Genomic DNA, 21,484 nt, shown 5'->3' with positions numbered 1-21,484 from the left:
TATGTTTTTTTGCTACCAATAGATATGTATGTACAGATATGGAATGAGACATCGGTCGTAGCTACACTTCATTCTGATCGTTATCGTTAGTGCTGCTCTCACTCCCAAACGCCCAAGGCCTATTTTATATGCCATCATGCTCGCTATTAAATCACCACCACCAACTCTCACACTCCACTATGATGCCGTCTCGATAGATGATCCCTTTCTCTTAATCTCCTTTTCAGGATCAACCCCAAGTTCCCATTCTTCTCTCTCCCGCTTCATGTCTCTCTTACACCACTTGATTGTGATAATACCCCAGACAACAGCCCACAAGAATGGAACTGCCCATGCAACACCATACGCGGCGGTTGCCGGAACTTGTGGGATAACGGATATGACGGTAAGGGGGACGGCGAGTACTAGCGCCGGGATGGACCAGAACCAGGATTGTTTGTAGACCATCTCTCGGAAACGTGGGCTAGCTTTGAATCGAGCTGCCAATGCTTCCCGATAAGGCCGGCCACCAAGGGCGTTAACCGCGATAACATCCTCGATGAAGTAGTAAGCACCTGGCAAGACCTGCATAGAATTAGCACATGATAGCTGCTAGTTTGTTATTTTTCAACGTACCCTTTCTCCCTTTGCAGTTGAGCTGATGCGGAAAGGAGCTGGCCAGTCCATCTGGTGGTAAAGCGTAATAAGGAACAGAACACCACCATAACAGTAAAGAATGGCTGGAGCAGGCATGCATAGGACTCTCAACCAAACATTATGAGGTGCGCTGCCAATGATGAACAAAGCAGTAACCACAAAAATAGTAAGGGTGGAAGAGTACGTCAGCATATCAAAGCACCACCGGTGATTCGTTCCTAGCGGTCGGTAGAACCTATCCACCTTGATCAATCGGAGCGTACGGATGGCGAATTCCAAGTACGTGGGACCACCCCAGATTGTAGTAACTACCGCGAAGATGATCCATCCTTCAACGTCCCCTGCGTATTTGAGTCCGTAGTATAGAGCTATCGGAACCGCGGATGCGTCGACAAAGACCAGGAATGCGAACATGAAGAGTCGCCAGCGCTTCCAGCCATGATGCCATGTAAACGGGAGCTGCGGTAGTAGATGGGGGTTTTCGTCGTAGTACTCTAATAATGTTGTAGCTCGTCGTCGGTATTCTTTTTGAGTAGCGGCTCGAGAATCGTAGTATGCGTCTGCTTGGGGTCGTTGAGCATAGGACAAACTTCTTCGAGGCGCATCTGAACTCCTTCTAGGAGCGTCCGAGTTCCGTCGAGCACCTTCAGATGTTCGTCGAGGTAATTCTGCAAACGCTGAATCGAGGGGCTCTCGCGGTGAGGTTGGTGAAGTTGCTTCCTCAGGAAGGTCGAATCGCACACGATCAGTCGAAGATTGATGAGACTGCGAGGGACGAGAAATCACGGGAGCTTCAGGGACATCTGTCGACGAGAGAGCCGAGTCGGACACTGGCGCAAGGCTGCCCCTACGCACCTCAGGCATTGTTGTATAGTGATGTGATGCGATGTGTTGCCGTGGTGTTGACGATGATGGCAGTGATGAGAAGAGGAAGAGGAAATGGCCAAGTCGAGAATGAGGTGAGGTACACTGGAGATTAAGCAAAGCTAAACCAGACGGGATAGTCCGAAGGAGAAAATGGGAAAATGTGTGGAGGATCGATCATAAGGAGAAAAGGGTCCATTTCAGTGGCAAAGTTTAGTTTTTAAGCTAATCGTGTTGTGTCGTGTTGATATGATACTTGTTTAAGGTAGCATGATCCTGATGAGACGGACGGGGGCCCCATCGATAAAGGGTCTGACGTGCGGATGCAACGGTACAGCAGCTAACAACTAAAGAATCAGCTATCCAAACCCATTGTTATCGTCCACTAGGGGCCATGTAATGCGGTGTAACCGCTAATAATTACAGCGGTTTACAGCTGTGTGATTTGCGAATGACGTCCTTAAGCCGTCGAACTTTTTTCCCCTGTGGCCAAGGAAACCAACCGCAGCCAAGAATTCTGTCAGTGTCCGCCAAGCGACGTCATTGTCGGGATGTATGTGGGGCCGCATCCGGCAATGAAGTCACCGATCATCCCGCTTACATATGATCATTCATGACCTGGACTCTTGTGCTCCAAATTTAGAGCCAAGAAGAGGGATTTATCTTGTGAGGCATGTAATGTAAGCTTAACAAATATGTTTAAGTTTATTCCCGTCTGCATGCATCTCGGAATCCATCACATAATCGGACCCTGAAAGTCTGGATGATAAAGCCTAAAGATGATAAAAGAACACTAATCTACTATAATTATATCCTAAAGTATGCCTAAACTTGACAAATGTTATACTAAGAATGTGATGAATTTAAGCTATCATAAGTCTATCTTGCACACAGTCGCTTCGACAAAAGAGAAGTAGGGTTACTATACAAGGAGGGTATATATCTCAAACATGATCCCCCATCGAGATCTGCTCACCCCCGGCCATTACATCAGACACTCGACTCATTCGATTCATTCTTGGAATGCGCCTTGTACTTTCCCGGCTTAACGTTGGATCCTCTACCCTGAGCAAAACAATTCTCCGTCTCAGGCCACTCATTCGGACGAAGATAATAAGGATCTCTCTTCTTCATCGACAACATTCCGATGAAGTCAAACGGATCTGCTGCGTACATTGCCCAGTGTCTCTTATGAATCCATCCAGGTCCCATGCGTTCTGTTTTGCCGTCAAAGTCGAGATATTGACGTTGGTCGTGAGGTAGATATCGTCCTGGGTGGATAATATTGAGCCAGTATGTATATAGAGCGACAGGAATGGCTTCCAGGACGTAAAAGGGCCATTCACGTTTCATAAGTGCGTGGCTGTTGTCTTCTCGGCTGGAAAGAATATCTCTGAGCTCAAAGGTCTCGACGGCGCGGAAGACACAGCGGATCAGGATGAGGATCGATGTGCCGTAAAGCATGATGAACAATGTTCGCACATTAGAGGGCAGCATATTAGCTTTGGAACATCGCCTGTGGAGAATTCCGACCATGGCAATAAAGCCAATCTCGATCGTCCCTTGGAGAATAACCGCGATGGCCATGAAGGTTGCACCAGCAGTCAGTCGATCCTCATCCTGTCGACCATTACCAGCTGCCATCCATGAAGCACCAATAGCAGTTAGAACCTCAACAAGAGAACCCAAGAAGACAAATATGTATACGATTCGGTTCGGATTGATGATGGAGTGCATTGGTAGGTAGTGCATCAGACGGCCAAGAGTGTTGTATTCAGCAGCTGAGTAGACCGGCGGGGCGAGGTAGATAAAGATGCTCGAGATCATGTATAAGGGAAGGCTGTCTGGTTTTCGTACCGAGATAGCTCTCACGACCCATCCGATGCAGAAGAATAGACCGGCGTAGAACATGAAGAAGGTAACTCGCCAGAACTTGTATCGACTGACTCAAATCAGTATCTGTGTCGATTCGTACATCCTAGACAAATGACTTACGTATTCTGGATATAATGCCCTATGAGCGATATTCCTATTATCACCGAAGCAATAATTGGGAGGATCTTGTTGGCATCGTAGCCATAGAGATTGTCTTTTGTTGGATTTGCCATGGTGTATTGGTGTGAAGTGCGGTATAAGTCAACAGTGTTTTGTCGACTTTGGCTTAAACATAGTTCACTTTCAAGGTGGACGACCTCGTCTTTATATAAGCTTATTCACAACATTGATGACCTTCGTCATTGTCTCTATCTCTTAATCTGCCCTGCATCTCCATCTGTGACAAGGCGCAGCCAAAGCCGTCGAGTGTAAGCTAGCAGCCCTACAGCGCTGGGTAGCGACAGATTGAGTTAGACTTGGCGATTGTGCCTGTCAAGGTGGATCCTTGGCAATTCGACATTCTCTGCTTATTGGTCTGGCTCTTGAAACTGAATGAATTGACCATCCACGGCTGAATCTCTGGTGTTTGCCTATTCGCTGATCTTTTACAATCTATAGCGGTAGGTAGGCACTGCTTCTGGCCTAGGTCTGGCTGTGTATGCTGTATTCGGGTAGACGTAGCGCTCTGGCGGAGGAGTTGAACATTGATGGTTTAAGCACAATCTCTCGGACGTCTCAAATCCATCATTTAGGGTCGTCTTTTTCGTGAAGAAGGATTAGTCCGGTTCTGGCGGCACATGTAGCCTCAGTCGTCTCTTACAATTGCGGCGTATTTCATGTAGCAGAGTATACTCTATTACCTAGACCTTCACTGTCTAAAAACCACTATTTGCAGGACTTGCCTACCCCGGACCAATAGGTAACCTCAGAACCAGGGCAAGACAACATCACAGCTATTCTATCTAGATCAATTGAAAGAAAGTTTAAAAATAAAAGGAGCAGTCTTTCTTCTTTCTCCTCTGCACCTTTTTCTTTTACTAAGCCTCCTAGTTTGTTAGGAGCTCAACAGTTAATACGCCTGGGGTCTAAATGATTCAAGGTTTCTCTTCAAATCACTTTCCACGCAGTGCACAGAAGCGGACTTCAAGAACGACAAACTGTTAATCGCTGTGGTTATACAGTGCAAAAAGACGAAGTATATAAATAAAAAGAAATCCTCAACAAGAGTTGAGAAGAACAAAAGGTAACTCCCCCGGGAAGGCTCGAACTTCCGATCTCCCGATTGTCTATGAATAACAGTCGGACGCTTTAGCCAACTAAGCCACAGGGGATAAGCTCGCTTTATGGTAGTGTCAAACTTATTGCCAACTAACAGCAGATAGTTTGCCTGATGTCGTCCACAAAACAAACAGTCTCTTTCGTCCGACTTTAACTTGAATCTGTGATACTATAAGGGAAACTACCAGGAATGCCTGGATAGTTTATTTTTTGTTTATAACAAACATAAAATTCGTGGAAGATGTTGATAGTATACGGTAGTTTCATTTGCCCTTGTGTCTCGCATCCATATTGTTAACATATTATTATATTACCAAGCCCAAGACACAATCATATGTCGTTGTCGTTCTCTATCTCCTCTATTACATTCTCTGCGTCTGAGATGGCAAGATATGGCCATGATCCAGTCGTCAACTCCAGCTGTGACATTCGGTTCTGTATCTTGTGTAGAAAGCCAGAGTCTCGACCCCCGACAGAGTGCAGCACATGCTGTAGGGAGTACAAGATTTCTCCTGCACCAACAAGCATACTACTTCCATGAGCCGAGAATGGCGTGCACGCAACGATATCGAGCATTGCATCTGCTAATCGGAATACTTTAAGTTCCTATAATATCAAAAGTCAATCTCAGTTTGAACTACGTCAATTTGTCACTTACTATGCCATATCCGTGGGTTGTGATGGCAGAATTTGTCACCATTGAAAAAAGTGAAAGCATCTTGTGGCCAATCTTGACTGGAAGGAAAAGAGAAAAGGCTTCGTCATCTGGGTAGCAGGACAGTGTAAAGTGGCGAGCGGTATACTCCCATAGAATAAGTCTGATCCATTGGCGGGTGACAAATAAGTCAACCCTTTGAGCTTCACGAGCAGCGTGATCGTGGGCGTCGAGGCACAGATCGGCTTGATATGATACTAGTTTTTGTCTCTCAAGGGGCTGCTGGTTTGATGAAATTGTTGTCAAGTTACTCTCAAGATATGCAAAGAGTCTTGTGAGTGAGATGAAAGCTTGCATTCGTTGTTCATCTGCCATGTCGTCTTGTGTGTCTGGAAAGACATCGATGACTTGGAGGACTGCTTGCAAGCCATGTTGCGCGGAATATGTTCTGAGACAAAACGTCAGCAAACTTCACAGAAAGGTTCAAAGTCTGCTGTACCTCTCAGTGATAAGCACAAGCCAGTATATGCGAAGTCGAAGTGACTGCTCCTGCTTGGTAAGATGGCAATATGTCTCAGGATAACCAAGCTGCATGAGCTGTACTTGTGTCACAGCTTCTCTTAGAAACAGGCCAGCAGTTCGTAACTTATTGCCGTTGGAGTGGTAAACATGTAGAAAGAAGGGTATAAGTGCAGAAGCCAGATTGTAGCTCTCTCGATAATCATAAAGTTCCCTTAGTTGAAGACACTCGGTAGCAAACTGAAGAGATGAAGGGGTGTTTCGTGGGCCAGCATGTTCTGGTAGTCGTAGTTGAGCTATCGTGGCAGCACATAGTGCGGCTGCCAGGGCATGAGACTCGTAGTCGTTAGGATTGTCTGAAATTTTGGTAAATAGGTGGCTGGGGTTGATGACCATCCAAATGGAAGATACTGGTCGTTTTGAGATTTCGAGGAAATGTTGATATTCGTGGAGTGGTAAGCGATAAGGCGGGAGAGGTAAAGAGCTGGAAGGGTCGGACTGAGACTGATCAATATCCTGAGTGGTACAAGGTTGAGTTTCTTTGATGCTCTGTTGAAATCTCTCGACTTTCTCTTTGGTTGTACTTCGAGGTCCGCCCTTTGGCCCACGCTTCTTCCGGGTTCTCAAGGCGGTGCATTCGATGCCTCTGAGACGACATTCGTGACATGGTTTTCCTTCTTCACATTTTACACGACGTAAAGCGCAACCGTCACATGGGTTTGCGTTTCTGAGTCTTGTTGTCATTGTGATTGAGTTGATGAGTCAAGCCCAATTGAATTGAGTTGAGGTCGGAAAGTGACCATGTCTTGAGTTGAGTTGCCCCGCTCGCCACCGGAGTCTACTATTTGCTGAGATGCACCTCTCACATTATACTGCAGAACATGACTACAACAGCCTGAATTGAACACAAGTAAGCAGACTCAAAGGAATTACCATTGGCAGTTTACCTTGTATGAGAGCGATGCTTCATGCTTCATGAGGAGTCGTTGTTACGGCCTAGTTATACTGAAGGACTCGTTTATCAGCTAACCTGGACCCATTTAGTCCCAGTCTAAGATGATAACGTTATCTAGTTGATATAAACCACCAGCTCTGTTTCATCCGTGAAATATTGTGCTATTAGTGACTACCAATGCTCAATTAGTCTAACTAAGTACGTATAAGAATGACATTGAATTGCGATTGGGTTTGGATAACCTCAAGCAGAGTAAGTAAATGAACTCCGAGATAGTTGATCTAATTTGATTACCTATAGTCCGTTTACAGTAGAACAACATTCTATAGTTCTGAGAGCATCGACTACATCCATCAACTGACAATTCTCGCCTCTCTTGACCTGATCCAAGCCCATCCACCAGCACATACGACCATAGCTCGCAGAAAATACGGGATCCCGTTCGCTCTCCCATCGTCAAGCTGCGAAGCGCCGGATTAGTAGTTGGGTCGGTGACGACCAGCGAATACCTGGTGTTGTATGTTCTTTTTGTCTTTTTGAGCCTCTATGCTGGTTGTATTTTGCTCAAGCAAGGCGTGGGTTGGCCAAGGCATTGGACGTTGACAACCTTGCCTCAAGGTCGATGGACCACAGGGCAATCAGTTGGAGGGTGTTTCGTATCGGCTGTCAGCCATGAGCAACTCCATTACCGGTCCAAGCAACTCCTCGTCCAGTCCCAAAGTCATCAATCGTCCAACCTTGACTGCCGTGGGCTGGGGAGCCTTGACAACTCCCCAAAGCTTTTCCTTGGTCCACATGTCCATCTGATAGTCGAGGATCAGATCCTGGATACGTTTCAATGGATCAATCACGCTCAGTTTCGGCTCGTCGCCCAGCTGAATAGACACCGTATCCAACTTATCGTGAAGTACGGGGATTCGGACGACCAGGCCAGGCACGTTAGGATAGTCCTCAACATATGGCTTGATGTCAAGAACAGTCTGATCAGTGACACCGCTGACGACCTTAAACCCCTTTGGAATCTCCATGATAGACAGGAATTTGACACTCCAAGCCTTGCCCTTGGGCTCAAAGTATAGCCTGCCGCTTTGTTGGAAATAGCCAAGAATTGGAGACTCGCTGTAGTTTCCTTTATCGGTCTTGTCGTTTCCATCGAGTTCCTCCTCGACCTTGAGCCTGCCATTCTTGCCCACAACAACGAGAACCTCAAAGTTCTTGGGGCTCTCGCCACCATTGTTAGGGGCAAGGTCTGCATCGAGAGGAATGATGGAGCCCTCATGTGCAAGAACTGGCATGTTCTTGATGCTTCTGAACATCTTGATGTCCCGGTCGCCGTCATATATAGTTCCAGTGAAGATGTCAACATGTCGACCAGGAGGTACCCAGACATCAACGGCTCCATGATTCGTTCTCTTGTCGCGGGGCTTCACGATAGGTGCAACCACTAGCTCTGAACCGAAGTAGTACTGGTTAGGCTTTCCATATGCTTCATCTCTTTCCGGGAACTTCCAGTACAGAGGCTGCACAACTGGCTCATCATTCGACGAAGAAGCGCAGTTCATAGTGTAAAGATACGGGATAAGTCGGTGACGGAACCGCAAGAAATTCTGCATCACCTCTGCAAACTCAGGGCGATACAGCCAGGGTTCCTTGGAAGTGAACAAGCCCATCTGCGAGTGAAGCCGCATGATAGGCGAGAAAATGCCATATTGCACCCATCGAGTAGCAAGCTCATCGTCCCGATAACCACCCATGTGGCCACCGATGTCGTGGCTCCACCATCCATAGCCAATGTTGGACGCTGTAGCTGTGAACTCGGGTTGAAACTCGAGCGACTCCCATGTCATGATGCTGTCGCCCGAGAACCCGACTGGATAGCGATGACTACCTGGACCTCCGAAACGTGAGAAGATAATAGCCCTACCTTCCCCATTCTGCTTCTCATTGTCGAGGAAATGGTAGTGGTTGAGAAGCCATAGAGGATCGAGACCTCGGACACGACTGTATGGACCTTGCTGCCAATCAATCCACCAGAAATCACAGCCATCGTTCTCGAGACTTCGATGAAGTGTGTTGAGGTAAGAGTGCATGAACTTCTGATCGACAGGGTTGAAGAGAATTGGTGTTTTCTCAGAAGTATCGTGTCCCAAATCCTTGGCCATTGCCTCATACTGATCCTCATGGTGATGCACACCAGCATGTGGATGATCATTCAAGGTAACCTTTAGTTTCTTGTCGTGCAACGCTTTGGTGAACGCCTTGGGATCTTTGAAGAGCTCCTTGTTCCACGTGTAACCTGTCCAGCCAGCATGCGGGATGTGATGGCCGTGGACTTGGTGCCAGTCCATATCAATAACAGCGACTGAGAGCGGAACCTTCTCGGCCTCGAACTTGTTCATGAGCTTGAGATACTCCTCATCGGTATAAGGATAGTAGCGACTCCACCAATTTCCCAATGCCCATCGCGGAAGGCGAGGTTGCTTTCCAGAAATAGCAAAGAATGCCTTCATGGCAGCCTTGTAATCGTAGCCATACGAGAAAAGATACCCATCGATTCGATCTCCAGGTCGTCTTGGTGCTGCGAATCCAGAAGAGTCGAAAAGCAAAGAATTGCTATCATCAAGCACCGAATATCCCGCTCTCGAAAGAATACCAGGCTCGAGTTCGCATCGTCCATTCACCTCATCAAGCGTCCTGGCTGTACCACCGAGATTCTGAGGCGTTTCTCCATATCGCCAACCAGCGCCCCAGAGGGTGTTCTTGTTACTGAAGCTGACTACAAGACCGTATTTATCGAAGCGCTTTTTGTTGTATGTGATTTGGAAAGCATCTGCTCTTATCTCCAGCTGATCATCTGTATCAGAGACTGTGAATTTTGGAGTAGGGAATTCTCGATTGAGGGCAAAGGTGGATGGACGATCTTCGAAGACGCCATCTTCGGCCCATTCATAGCGGAGAACAATGTCGTTGATGAGGGTGAAGCGCCATTGATTGCCTGCCACGATTGAGTCTTTGTTGGCTACAGGTTTGGTAGGAATAGCGTATCCTTCCATTTTGAAGTGGTTGAAGTTGCTTCAAGTGAAGTTGAAGGGGTGAGGAAATGCGGGCAGGTCTGGGTGATTAATATGCGTTTCCCCAGGTATAGGCCGTCTAAGACGTACAACCACCAAAGTTGATAAATGTTGAGATTATGAGAGAATTGTTGTGAGGGGATGGTAGTCAATCAGCACATTTATCCTTACATAGCTCATCCAATACTCACACTCAGACCAACATCATTGTTTCTCAGTAAAATGTCGGAGTCTCCGCTCTTTGGGTGAATTATTCGGCATAATTGGCGATTGGTGAAGATGTTATGCAGCGTCAAAGCAAAATGGTTAGCGGTAGGTACTGCAGTTCACAGCGGTGACTTTCTTTGACTTTGACCACCTTGTCATTTTTGCCAAGCTACAGTCAGTACCACAAGATCATATTTGATGATAGCCACAGTCACAAAATGAAGCACAAATGCGTTGAAATAAACCAGGGTATCGTCAATCCTTGACACTGTCGTACATACGTATATGTATCTCGCACCGTCTCCTCTGTTACATGTTGACTCAAGGACGGTCTAAAACACCTCCATCTCCCTCCATCTCACATATCCTGTGACTCTTGCCCATAATGTTGTGTATGTAATAAAAGCAATAAGCAAAATTGCAGCTCTGCAGACAGGCCGCGGGTATTACAGAGAACTAAATTGTAAAGTGACGATAGAAGCGGAATCAGAAATTCATCGTTTGTCATGTCTCCTTTAACTGAATTGCGACTGCTTGAATTGCTGTTGCTCGTAGTGATGTTCACCACTCAGCTTTGGCGACTTGACATCCGTGATCGACTTCAATATCCTGGTGGATTGTCAGTCTCGTGGTCTAGACCCTAGAGTCCCCATTTACTTACAGCAAGTTGCGATCCCTCATTTCCCTATCGAGGGTATCCATTTGCTTGGCTGTGAGTCTCGCCTTACTTATCTACAACCAACATGTTAGCCCTGAACTGACCAAAAAAGACCGCATGGCACATTAGATCTCGTGCGGGTGCATCATGCAGGGGCTCTTCGCACCGAAGCAAGTGCTGCTGAGGAATGGTCGTCAATCTCCTCACCTTCCGCTGCATCTTCGTTCGCAGCAGCGTTGTCGCCGTCATCTGCGTTGGCAAATCTGCTGGCCGAGAGACCCTTGGGCTTGGCAACAGCAGCATTGGCCTATTCACATGTTAGTTAAAATAGCATTACAGGCTTCTGAATCAACGCATACCTTTGCCTCTGCAATCTCGGCGTCCTTGACCTTGAGCTGAGCTTCCAGCACCTCAATCTTCTTCTCGCTATCCTCTACCTTGGCCACAGTCTCGTCCAGCTTGGCTTGAAGGTCCTTGGCCTTGGTGGTGGCCTCCTCAACGAGAGAAGTCATGCTATCACTGAGGTCTTGATAATCAGCGCTGGCAGTTTTCTTGCTCGCGTCGGCCTCCGCCTTGAAAGCCTCGAGTTCCTTCTTGACCAGGGCAAGGTCCTCGGTCAGAGCTGCAACCTGGCTTTGGCTGGCTACTAGCTCGTTTCTTCGCTCCTCAAGGGTATTTTGTGTCCCCTTGAGCTCGAGATCAAGACTATGCATGACATCCTCGTGGAACTTCTTGGTTGTAGCAAGCTCTCGCTTGAGGGCTTCCGCCTCGGAAGTGTCAGGCTTGGTGTTCTTGGCCTCCTCGAGCTCAGCAAGAGCAGTGAATCGCTCGGTCTTCTCCTGAGCTAGCCGCTGAGAAAGGTCCTCAACTTCCTGTTGAGCCTTGGCAAGAGATTCTTGAGCAGCCTTCAGAGAAGCCTCAAGTTCAGCGTTGGAAGCAGCCTGTTGAGCAAGCTTGTCCTCCAGGTGACTGTTGTTGTTCCTGTGCTCAGCCATCATATCCTCGATAGCCTTAGTATGCGCCAAAGTCATCTCCTCCAGTTCCTTCTTGGCATCGCCGCCCTCCCTCTTCATGCGCTCAATGACCTCGCCGTTGAATTCGAGAAGCTTCTCAACCTCATCAGCATGGTTCTTCTCAAGCTCGTATCGAGCCATCTCAATAGCTTGCGAATTGGACTCGCGTGCCTTCTCGACCTCCTCCTTGGCGGTCTCGAGCTCAGCCTTGAGACTGGCCAATTCTTCAGCGTGCTTACTTTCGCCGGCCTTCTTGGTCTCCTCAAGTTCAACCCTCAAAGCCTCCAACTCAGCCTCCAATGACTTCTTGGCGGCATCTCTGGTAGCTTCAAGGTCAGCCTTGAGTTTGGCGATCTCAGCAGCATGGGCTTCATCGCCAGCGTTCTTGGCAGCTTCGATACCTGCTTGAGCCTTGGCCAAAGCCTCGGCATGTTCCTTGTCACTAGCATCCTTCTCAGCCTCAAGCTTGGCTTTCAGAGACTCAAGTTCAGTAGCATGAGCAGTCTCGCCAGACTCTCTAGCACTGTCAAGCTCCGACATGAGCCTAGCGATTTCAGTAGCATGAGTAGTTTCACTTGCATCCTTGACAGAGGCCAATTCGCTCTTGTGACCGGCAACGAGCTTCTCTTTCTCCTCGTTGTGCTCCTTCTTGAGAGCCTCTAGAACACTAGCATGGGCGGCCTTGATCGATTCGAGCTCCTCAGCATGGGTAGAGGCACCCTCGTTCTTGATCACTTCCAACTGCTTAGCATGGTTCTCCTTAAGAGAATCGAGCTCGGCAATGTGGGCATCGTGGTCACCCGATGCAGAGTTCTTTGCAGACTCGAGCTCCTCAGCATGGCTGGCACGGAGCGCATCGAGATTCTTCTGGTGCTCGGCTTCCTTCTCCTCCAAAGCAGCCACGGCAGCGGCATGTTCAGCCTTGGCGGCTTCAAGAGCCTTGCTGTGGCCTTCAGCGGCCTCTGAAGAGGAGGTCTGGAGCTCGTTGTGCTGGGTTTCGAGCTCCTCGTACTTGCGTTTGAAGAAGGCATCTCCTCGAAGAGACTCGATTTCGGTCTCGTAATCTTGAGAGATGCTTCTCATGCGCTCCTCGTGCATTTCCTTGACCTTGGCAATCTCGTCTTCCTTCTCGGCAAGAGACTTCTGAGCTTCCTCGGCGGCAGCCTTCAGGGATGCAGCCTCCTCTTGAGCCTTAGCAAGATCCTGCTTGGCAGCCTCTAGCTCAGTTTCCTTCTCGGACAAGCTGGACTGAAGCTTGGTAATCTCGCCATTGAGAGACTCAATCTCAGACTTGGCTGTCTCGGCATCCTTCTCAGCAGCCTCCAGTTTCACCTTAGCCTCCGCCGCATCAGCCTCAAGAGCAGAAATCTTAGAGCTGTGCTCCTCCTGCTCAGACTTGAGCTTGTCGTCGTTGGCGGATTCGAGGGCTGACTGCGAAGAGGTTAACTCATCGATCTTCTTTTGCAACTCAGCGGTCGCAGCCTCGTGAGAAGCCTTAAGCTCAGCCAAAGCAGTCTCGTGAGAGGAAGCATCAGTCTGGCCTTTCCCGATATCCTCTTTGTGCTTTGCTTCCAGGGCCTCGATGGCAGATGCCTTTTCAGCCTCAAGAGCAGCCTTCAGCTCCTCGATCTTGGATGCATTCTCCTCAATGGCCTTCTGGAGTGCCTCCTGACTAGAGTTGAGTTTCTCGTCATTCTCAGTCTGGGCAGCCTCGAGCTGCTTCTTCAACGAGTCGAGCTCAGTCTCACTCGCCTCCTTAGCGCTAACAGCAGCATCGAGGTCAGCTCGAAGCTTCTCAAGGTCGCTCTCTGCAGCCTGCAGCTTCTCATTCGCTTCAGAAACCTGGCTCTCAAGAGAAGCGATAGCAGACTCGTGCTCAGACTTGAGAGTGGCAATTGCCTCGTCATTATCCTCACGGGACTTCTCGTCGGTCTCGGCAGGGGTCGCCTCCTTGCCAATCTTCTCAGTGAGCTCAGCGATCTTCTCCTCTGAGCTCTTGACCTCAGCCTTGAGAGCTTCAATCTCGCTCTCGCCCTCTGCCAGCTTGGCCTTGAGCGCCTCGATTTCCTTGGCAGATTCCGCAGAAGCAGCAGTAGGTCGAGTCGCAGTTCGGGAAGCAGCAGTCAAAGATCCCGAAGTAGAGAGACGCTTGCTGGCGGTGGGTGTTGCAGCCGTTGATCGAGTGGCGGCCGTTCGTGTCGCGCTAGTGCTAGGGGTAGCTGCCGTTCGGGTGGTAGAAGTTCGTGGAGCCGTGGTGGATGTTGACGCAGGTCGTCGGGTAGCAGTTGTCGAACTTGTAGTACCAACGGTCCTCCTCTCAGTAGCCTTGCCCGGGCTAGACACGATTGAGCTTGTCCTACGAGCAGAAGAAGCGGTGGAGGTGGTCGACTTCTTATCATCTTCGCTGGCGCTCATACTAGGTCGGCTTCGGTGGCTCGCGCTAGAAGTCGATGTCGCAGGACGGCGAACAGTCGAAGTAGGAGGTCGAGTTGGGGGCTTGCTCAGACCGCCAGGCGCACGAGTGCTAGTCGTAGCAGGCTTGGCCGTGGTCGAAGTAGAGCCAGGTCGACGGGTGGCCGTCGTGGAGGCTGTAGCAGGCTTCTTCAAAGCTGGCTTTGACTCTCCATTTTCCTTTGCCTTATCCTTGGGAGTCTCGGGGGACGCAGGAGCGGTTGCCTGAGGGCTCTCGGGCTCAGTGGCAGCAGCATCAGACTGAGAAGCGACAGCTTCCTCGTGCTGAACAACGTCAAAGCTCTCGGATTCAGACATTTTTGCGGGGTCGAAAGGGTATTAAAAATAAAGTTCTATAAGAAAAGCAAATATTAGCAAAGAGGAAAGTAAAGAGAAGTGTATCCGTGATAGGTTATATATGGATGTCGCACGGAACTTTTTAAGTCAGTCGTTCAACAACCAAGCTCGACTGTCATCCCGGGATAATCAAGAGATGCCAGGGGAGGAAACAGCACGAGCCATGAGCTCTTTTGTCAAGGGTATGTAGGTATCAGCCGCTAGGAATTGGTTAATCTCACCTTGAGTTGGACTCCTTTTTATCCAGGAAAACCGCGCTTTGCTGGCAGCTAGAAAACCGTTTACAACGGTGGAGTATAAGACAGATAGAATTAAGGAACGAAAGAAAGAAGCAATGCAATGAAGCAGTTAGAGAAGTCTAGAATGACTCCTACACCGACGATATTCGCAAGCTTCTTGTTAGAGGGAGAGGAGATAAAATTGAAAAGGGAAGAGAGAAAGCTGAGCTGTCTTGTCGATGGGACGGGATATTAGATTGCGGATGGATACGTACCTCTTGGTCTATCACCTTGTGATCCATATCCTGAGCTGTTCTTCCCATTTCCACACCCAGTGGTCAAAGTGGAGTTTCACCGGCCACTAACATTACTTTTTCTTCCAGGGCCCTGATGGTCCCCAGCGGCCGGACTGTAGCGACCGTTCCAGGGGGGCGGGGCTTGTCGTCCACTGTCGCTTCGAATCAGGGGTCTTTGGGCTACGCGCGGGTGGCTTTGGTTCCTGGTTCAAGATCCAATAACTGATAGTTTTCGCTACTGGGCGGACATTAGACTGCCATTCAATGTCTTGGGTCAGAAACACTGGACCATTCTATAAGGCAAAGATCAGTCTGACCACTGAGATACCCCAAAGAGGCCCTAGACATTGGGCAACATCTGGTTCTGCATGCAACGACCCGCTGTATCGACCTAAGTAAGGCACTATATGCAATGCACAGCAATCAATGCAAGCCACGACCTGGGTAGCTTTCAGAAGCCTGAAGATCTATGAGCTACTTTATCCTAAACCTCATATTCTCTTGGTTCAGATCAATTAACAGCCCAAAGACAAAGGATTAAAGGGCGAAATCCATGCTCATGGCTGAATCTATCAAATCTCCCAGGGCGCGTGGGAAACGCGTGAAGATGGCCAAAATAAATCCTGATCTGTTGACTTATTACCCCAAATGACCTAGACCTGATTCGCCGCTTTTCCTCCTTGGGCAATAGCGTGGTCCCTTCGCCATCACATGTGGCGTTAAAGGCGCTTCAACCAATTCCAAAGTCTGTGATCAATTATACAAGAAGCCAAATATCAATGCAATATGTTCAGGCTGATACAGGCCAAGTGTCTAAATCACCACACCATTGCAGGGCGCCCAAGTTTGTATGTGCTGGCGGAATCACGGATGCTTTGTTCTTGATGCGTATAGTGTGTCAATGTGATAGACAGATAATGCTACCTTGGGAGTCAATGATGTGGCATTACGCCGTTGGCAGAACCTCAACGTCCATGGGAAACATGAAACATTATCCGTACACCAACTCAACTGCTAATAATCAATACCAGCTTCTTTCGGACCCTGATGTCATCAAAGAGAGCCTTGATGAGTTCACCATGACTGTTTCGCCATCGACGCTATTTCACCAGTACGTTAGGCCATGATACTCTTTGCCATAAAGAGGCATATATGCAATCGTTCTTTCATTAATCATAAGCAGTTTCGCTTGAATCCCAAGAGACGTATCTCGCGTTGTTCAGGGTATCGTAAAAGCAAATGCTCCCAACTCCAATAGCCCGTGACCTTAATTTCAATCTTCATCAACACACCATCCAGGTGGTTGGATACCCTTTCGCTCATACTTGTCGCGCATGACCATCCTCAAATATTTTGACCGCTCTTTCAGCTCCTCAGGCTCTCGATTAGGAAGCACCTGGTGGAAGACCTCGTAGTTCGGGTGGGATGTGGTTCGAATTAAGCTTAAGAGCTTATCATCTTCCCAGTAATACCAGCCATGCTTCTCAAAATATGAACCATCTGATGGCTCTTGCGATCTAACCAAGCCTGACTGACTGGTCACGGGATGATAGCTGCGTACTGTCTGTCGATATGAGCGTATCGTGGGCGGCCGCGGTTGAGATGATTCAATCTTTTGCATCGATTGTAGAAAACGCTGCATCTGAATATCTTGGATGTCTCTGCGCCGCTGCGCATCAGCCTGGCGTTCCATCCGAACAGCTTCATCCTTCTGCATAACTTTCCTTTGTTGTGCCGGTGCTCTCTTAATAGCATTAATGCTTTCCCTGGCCTTTTCGAGCGATTTCTTGAGCTGCTTTGTAGCTTCCCTGAAGAGTCTCCGATGCTCCTTAGCCTCCTCGTCTTGATCACGTTCTCTTCTGGGGGGATGAAGCTCGTACCAGCTTTCCACAACCTGGGAGAGTCTCTGGACCCAGCCTGCAGCCCTCTCCAGTGGCTGTAGTAGGTACACCGTGAATTCTCCTTTTTGAAAGCCTAGCTTTTTGGTACTTTCACCAGGTCTTCCGCATCCAGCCTGGAAAGACTGATCTAATACAAGAACAAGCATAGGAATGATACGTCTGTGCAACTTCGTCACATATTGATAGCCCTGGCTCACTTGATTCGCATTGTCCTGCTCCATTATCATGTTAATGCATGAAATGAACTCATCAATAGTCAAGCGAAGTGTGGTAAGTAAACTACTGAGCTGGGCTGTGTGCTCGCGAAAGTATTCCAGCTGCTTTGATTTTGACGATGAGGGGATATTCTTGCATAGTTCGTAGAGGCTGTAAAGTTTAGCCAAGATAAGCCTCGATCGTATACGTTTGTCGGGTTGCTCTTCCAATGCTTTAGAGGCGGTTTTTGCGTGCTTAAGAACATCCTTCTGCCACTTTCTTCCATCCATCCACCCTGAGTAGGTTGTGGTCCAAACGAGTTTCTGTACTGAGTCTCGTTTTATCCAGGCGGTAGGAATTAGGTGCGCTGTTTGCGAACCACTCGGTGGTGCGTCGAGCAGCAACGAGTCTTCAAGCGGATCCGATATACCAGGCTCTTGTTCTGCTGCCGGCTCATCATTGTCGGAGTCTTGAGCGTCATCCTCATATTCCCCCTCTTGATCTCCATTCCTATCTTTCTTTCTGGCACTCTCTTCATTTCTCTCTTCTTCTTGCTCTTCCTCAGCCTGCGATGATGCTTGATCGCTTTGTTGCTCAGGTTGACTGCTTTTTCGTTTGCTCTGATCAGTTTTCCGTCTGCCTACAGCCTGTGTGACATCCCTTTCCCCCCTTTCCACTATCAGCTGACTTGGCTGCTCTTGGTCGGACGGAACGTCATATATATCACCCCCAGCGTGGACTTGTTGCGATGTTGATACCTGTGTGGCTGGCGCTTGAGGAACCACTGAACCAAGATCTGGGGACACACCCCTTGCATCATAATGAGGTGCGCCATAAGTCGGCTTCTGACTCTGTCGTCTGTTTTTTCGTCGTGACGTTCGCCTTCGAGAAGGTGTATCAGAAGGTGGCATTCCTTGCGTCGCTTGAGGGGCCTCTTGCTTAGACGCTGGCGTTTCTTCATGCGACACTTCTGGTTGCTCGGGATTTCTAGCTGAAGCTTGGTTCTTTTCTGCGTCGCCTGTTTCATGCTCCTGTGGTATGTCGTCCAAAGCGATGTTTTCGTCCGAGTCCGCAATCTGAGGAACCCCCACATCAAAGATCTTCCTGCTAGCTCTCCCCGGGTGTGCTTCGGCATTGCCGTTTGGTCGGAGGTTGGGTAGCTCGTTGTGAGAACTGTTGATACCCAGGCTCGAGTTGATGTTGTTCAGAAAGTCCTGCTCTGGCAGGGCGTTTTCTTCCGCTTCGGAGGCTTCTTCGTCTTCCTGATTCAGCTGAGATGGCTCATCCTCTTCAGCAGTTTCCAGCGCAGGTTTGCGATGAGAACTGCGCTGGCGCTTGGCGGGCTGGTCTTTGGAACCTACATTCGCAGCGCGACGTTTCCTCGGAGCGGGCGAGGGCAGTTTTTCAAGAGGAGTATTGGCTCTTTTCGATCTAGTGACCCGACTTCGACTTGGAGAGGGCTGATCTTGCGGAATCGCATGGATGGTTGATTGTCGACTTGAGTTCGACCCTGTGGCATGAATCTGTACCTCAAGGGTTGGCCTAAGCGCGGAAGGTCTCTCTGACTGCTGTCTTCCAGTAAATTTTCGAGTTTTCCTTGTCGCTTCAGGTTCAGCTGACGAGCCATCGGCCTTACCCCTAGACCGCAGCTGTGCCACCATCTTGACCTTTTGTTATTGTGTTGTGTGAGATCGGGAGTGCCGAACGCGCCAAGGCAGCGCGTCCACAGATATAGATGTAATCGCGGTTGGGATACGTAGAAATCCAGTGACAGTTTTTTGTTTCAGCTTCTTAGTTGCTAGAGGTAAGTTTGGGGCAAGTTGAGAGCTTCAAGAATGAGTTGAAGTGGTGAATAACGGTTCTGACGGCAGGCGCATTGAAGGTTAAGTGCCCCATCTAAGAGGAAGTGGGGCGTGGGAAGCTTAAGAAGCGGGAGCTTAAAGCTGGGAATGAGAGCTTCCATGCGATATGCCAAATGACATAATTGTCGGGAGTAGAATATGACTTTTGAAAAGCCCTTATTCCTGAAGCATTAACTATATAGCTCGATAGCTTAGGATCTTGAGAATGCCTTTTTTATCTGTGAAGAGTTTGTCTATCTGCAAGATATCCTTCAAAAAGCCAGTCGCAAACATTCCATATCATGACCCATCCATATCTTATCAAGAAATTCCATCAGGCGCTGCGAAGTAGATGAACCGAGATCATGCATATTTTAGAAAGCCGAGACAGGAATCCATAGGAACTATACCTTAATAAAGAAATATGTATATCTATAACTGGGCGAGCTCATGTTTCTTCAAGCGAGGTAGGCATATGTAATTGGAGTTTCATGGTTATCAAACATATGAAAATAGCTTACTAAATTATCATCTGCAGCCATCCAACAGAACCAGCGCAGCTTCAATCAAGCACCAACGCCCACTTATTATTCTTGCACCGTAAAACTCACCTGACCCTCCCAAACAACGCTTCACTTTTGTTACATAGTCAAGATAATCTCAGCATCGTAACTAAGGATTCGAGCCGCCGTCAACATGACGTCTGCAACCCCTCCAAAACACCAGACTCTCGAGATCTTGGACCTCAGCTCCCCACCAGCGTTCACCAAACCCTCGAAGCGCATCAACGAAGGCCCCGATGTCGCACGGTTCCTCACCAGCCTTGCCTACCGTGATATCGGTGTCTTCATCCTCCAGCTTAACCACGCCTTATGTCCTCGAAATCAAACCTCGTCACCCCTCCCCCGCACCTTTGCCCTCAATTCGAAACCGCCGACATCGCCGTCCGTCCAAGCTCTACAGAACCTTTTGGCAAAGATCGAAAGCTTCATCGACCAAGCACCTCCGAACCCCGGTCCTCGACGATTTGGAAATGTCAGCTTTCGACAGTGGTATGCTATCTTAGAGGAGCACTTGGACGAGCTGTTAGGAGAAGGGCTTCTGGGCGAAACACTCAAGATTGGCGATGGAAAGGCGAAAGAGGAAGTCTCTAGCTACCTGCTTGGTGGTTTCGGCAGCGCTCAAAGGCTAGACTATGGAACTGGGCATGAGCTCAGCTTTATAGCGTTTCTTGGTTGTCTATGGAAGCTGGGTTACTTCAAAGATGGACAGCAAGGAGGCGAGATCGAGCGCGAGATTGTCCTCAAGGTCATCGAACCGTAAGCTGCCTTCACATACGCCGGTTGGATACTGCTAACACTCTTAGATATCTCAAAGTGGTGAGGAAACTCATCCTTACCTACACTCTCGAACCCGCTGGTTCTCACGGCGTCTGGGGCCTCGACGATCATTCCTTCATGCCATACGTATTCGGGTCCGCGCAACTTACACGACCGATAAACGATGACGAACCAATGCCTTTGGAGGGATCTGTCAAAGGTGCGCCTAAGCCTAGCGACGTTACCAAGGCCGCTGTTGTGGAGGACCAGCGACAGGTCAACATGTACTTTTCTGCAATTGGCTTCATCAACGATGTTAAGAAGGGTCCGTTTTGGGAACACAGTCCCATTCTCTTTGATATCTCTGGCATTCGAGACGGCTGGGGCAAGATCAACAAAGGTATGATCAAGATGTTCAACGCCGAAGTGCTGTCCAAGTTTCCCGTGGTCCAGCACTTCCCATTCGGTTCGCTCTTCTCTTGGGATGTTGATCCAGATGCTGCAACTCCGACACAAAGCGTCCATATGGCGAACCAGCCAGCCATGGCAGCCCCAGTACCTTCAGGGCCCGGGACAGCTGCACCATGGGCTCAAGCATCCAGAATGCCAGCTCCAACGGGACCCGGCATTCCCTATACTCGGATGCCACCACCAGGACCCAGTTCTGGGTCACTTGCTAGACCACCTCGAGGCGCTGCACCTACGAGTGAATCTACAAGCGCACAAATCACTGTTACCAAAGCACCATGGGCAAGAGATTCATAGGAGATATATATACTAGCATCTGGAGAATTTCAGCATGATACGGAGTCAAGGACCGGACATAGATAGTTATTTGCGCATTAGATCCCATAGATTCCCATAAGATTCCAATTATGCATCTAATACGACCATGAGTTTAGACTATGGGGAATATCTACTATCTCATCATAATTCCCTCAAATTGCAGTCTCCTCCTAAAAAAGCACAATCTGGAACTGGAGCGAGGGAAGTATCTAGGATATAGAAAGCGGGTATATATTTAAAATAAAGCATCGCGACACTTTTCTCTCTGGGTATCCAGCCAACTGCTAGGAGAAAAGCGAACAGACATGGACAGCGAGCCTGTCATGTAACTAAAAGACTCATGCCTCTAAGACAATTACGAACGCGCAATCTTGGCAATCTAATCGATC

The 21,484-nt window shown here is 48.6% G+C and overlaps 6 protein-coding genes and 1 non-coding gene across 7 annotated transcripts; 1 reads left to right on the top strand and 6 right to left on the bottom strand.

Annotated features, from left to right (window-relative positions):
• Positions 1–177: 177 nt before the first annotated feature.
• BKA55DRAFT_504289 (uncharacterized protein) lies at positions 178–1,500 on the bottom strand (the record flags this gene model as incomplete). Its single annotated transcript, XM_046187076.1, has 2 exons — positions 178–564; positions 616–1,500. 2 exons carry the CDS (start codon positions 1,498–1,500, stop codon positions 178–180), a joined length of 1,272 nt encoding a protein of 423 aa, XP_046052997.1.
• Positions 1,501–2,158: 658 nt separating this feature from the next.
• BKA55DRAFT_560404 (RTA1 like protein-domain-containing protein) lies at positions 2,159–3,760 on the bottom strand. The gene is made up of 2 exons (XM_046192092.1): positions 3,496–3,760; positions 2,159–3,442 (listed from the first exon to the last, which is right to left on the bottom strand). The coding sequence occupies exons 1-2, from the start codon at positions 3,606–3,608 to the stop codon at positions 2,491–2,493; spliced, it is 1,065 nt and encodes a 354-aa protein (XP_046052996.1). The 5' UTR covers positions 3,609–3,760; the 3' UTR covers positions 2,159–2,490.
• An 862-nt stretch (positions 3,761–4,622) lies between these two features.
• Positions 4,623–4,706, bottom strand: BKA55DRAFT_t73. Its single transcript has one exon. It is a non-coding gene; the product is annotated as a tRNA-Asn (tRNA).
• A 171-nt stretch (positions 4,707–4,877) lies between these two features.
• On the bottom strand, positions 4,878–6,796 carry BKA55DRAFT_560401 (uncharacterized protein). The gene is made up of 4 exons (XM_046192091.1): positions 6,775–6,796; positions 5,808–6,722; positions 5,312–5,756; positions 4,878–5,259 (listed from the first exon to the last, which is right to left on the bottom strand). Exons 2-4 carry the CDS (start codon positions 6,569–6,571, stop codon positions 4,984–4,986), a joined length of 1,485 nt encoding a protein of 494 aa, XP_046052995.1. The 5' UTR covers positions 6,572–6,722; positions 6,775–6,796; the 3' UTR covers positions 4,878–4,983.
• Positions 6,797–7,265: 469 nt separating this feature from the next.
• On the bottom strand, positions 7,266–10,202 carry BKA55DRAFT_560396 (glycosyl hydrolases family 31-domain-containing protein). Its single transcript, XM_046192090.1, has one exon. It carries the CDS (start codon positions 9,833–9,835, stop codon positions 7,421–7,423), a length of 2,415 nt encoding a protein of 804 aa, XP_046052994.1. The 5' UTR covers positions 9,836–10,202; the 3' UTR covers positions 7,266–7,420.
• A 6,124-nt stretch (positions 10,203–16,326) lies between these two features.
• BKA55DRAFT_505250 (uncharacterized protein) lies at positions 16,327–18,810 on the bottom strand (the record flags this gene model as incomplete). Its single annotated transcript, XM_046187170.1, has 1 exon — positions 16,327–18,810. One exon carries the CDS (start codon positions 18,808–18,810, stop codon positions 16,327–16,329), a length of 2,484 nt encoding a protein of 827 aa, XP_046052993.1.
• An 876-nt stretch (positions 18,811–19,686) lies between these two features.
• On the top strand, positions 19,687–21,074 carry BKA55DRAFT_504325 (uncharacterized protein; the record flags this gene model as incomplete). The annotated part of the gene is made up of 2 exons (XM_046187082.1): positions 19,687–20,309; positions 20,357–21,074. The coding sequence occupies 2 exons, from the start codon at positions 19,687–19,689 to the stop codon at positions 21,072–21,074; spliced, it is 1,341 nt and encodes a 446-aa protein (XP_046052992.1).
• Between the last annotated feature and the right edge of the window lie 410 nt (positions 21,075–21,484).

This window comes from Fusarium redolens (genome assembly GCF_020744475.1).
Source record: "Fusarium redolens strain MPI-CAGE-AT-0023 chromosome Unknown BKA55scaffold_4, whole genome shotgun sequence".
NCBI classification, from domain to species: Eukaryota; Fungi; Ascomycota; class Sordariomycetes; order Hypocreales; family Nectriaceae; genus Fusarium; species Fusarium redolens.
This window is presented reverse-complemented; position numbering and strand designations above follow the sequence as displayed.

Bases quoted from the DNA above. Each gene is read 5' to 3' on its own strand.
- BKA55DRAFT_560404 (XM_046192092.1), bottom strand. From the start codon at position 3,608: ATGGCAAATCCAACAAAAGACAATCTCTATGGCTACGATGCCAACAAG. The intron at 3,443-3,495 runs GTAAGTCATTTG...GATTTGAGTCAG, and splicing joins GGGCATTATATCCAGAATAC to TCGATACAAGTTCTGGCGAG.
- BKA55DRAFT_560401 (XM_046192091.1), bottom strand. From the start codon at position 6,571: ATGACAACAAGACTCAGAAACGCAAACCCATGTGACGGTTGCGCTTTA. The intron at 5,757-5,807 runs GTACAGCAGACT...GTTTTGTCTCAG, and splicing joins CTTGTGCTTATCACTGAGAG to AACATATTCCGCGCAACATG. The intron at 5,260-5,311 runs GTAAGTGACAAA...TTGATATTATAG, and splicing joins CAACCCACGGATATGGCATA to GAACTTAAAGTATTCCGATT.
- BKA55DRAFT_560396 (XM_046192090.1), bottom strand. From the start codon at position 9,835: ATGGAAGGATACGCTATTCCTACCAAACCTGTAGCCAACAAAGACTCA.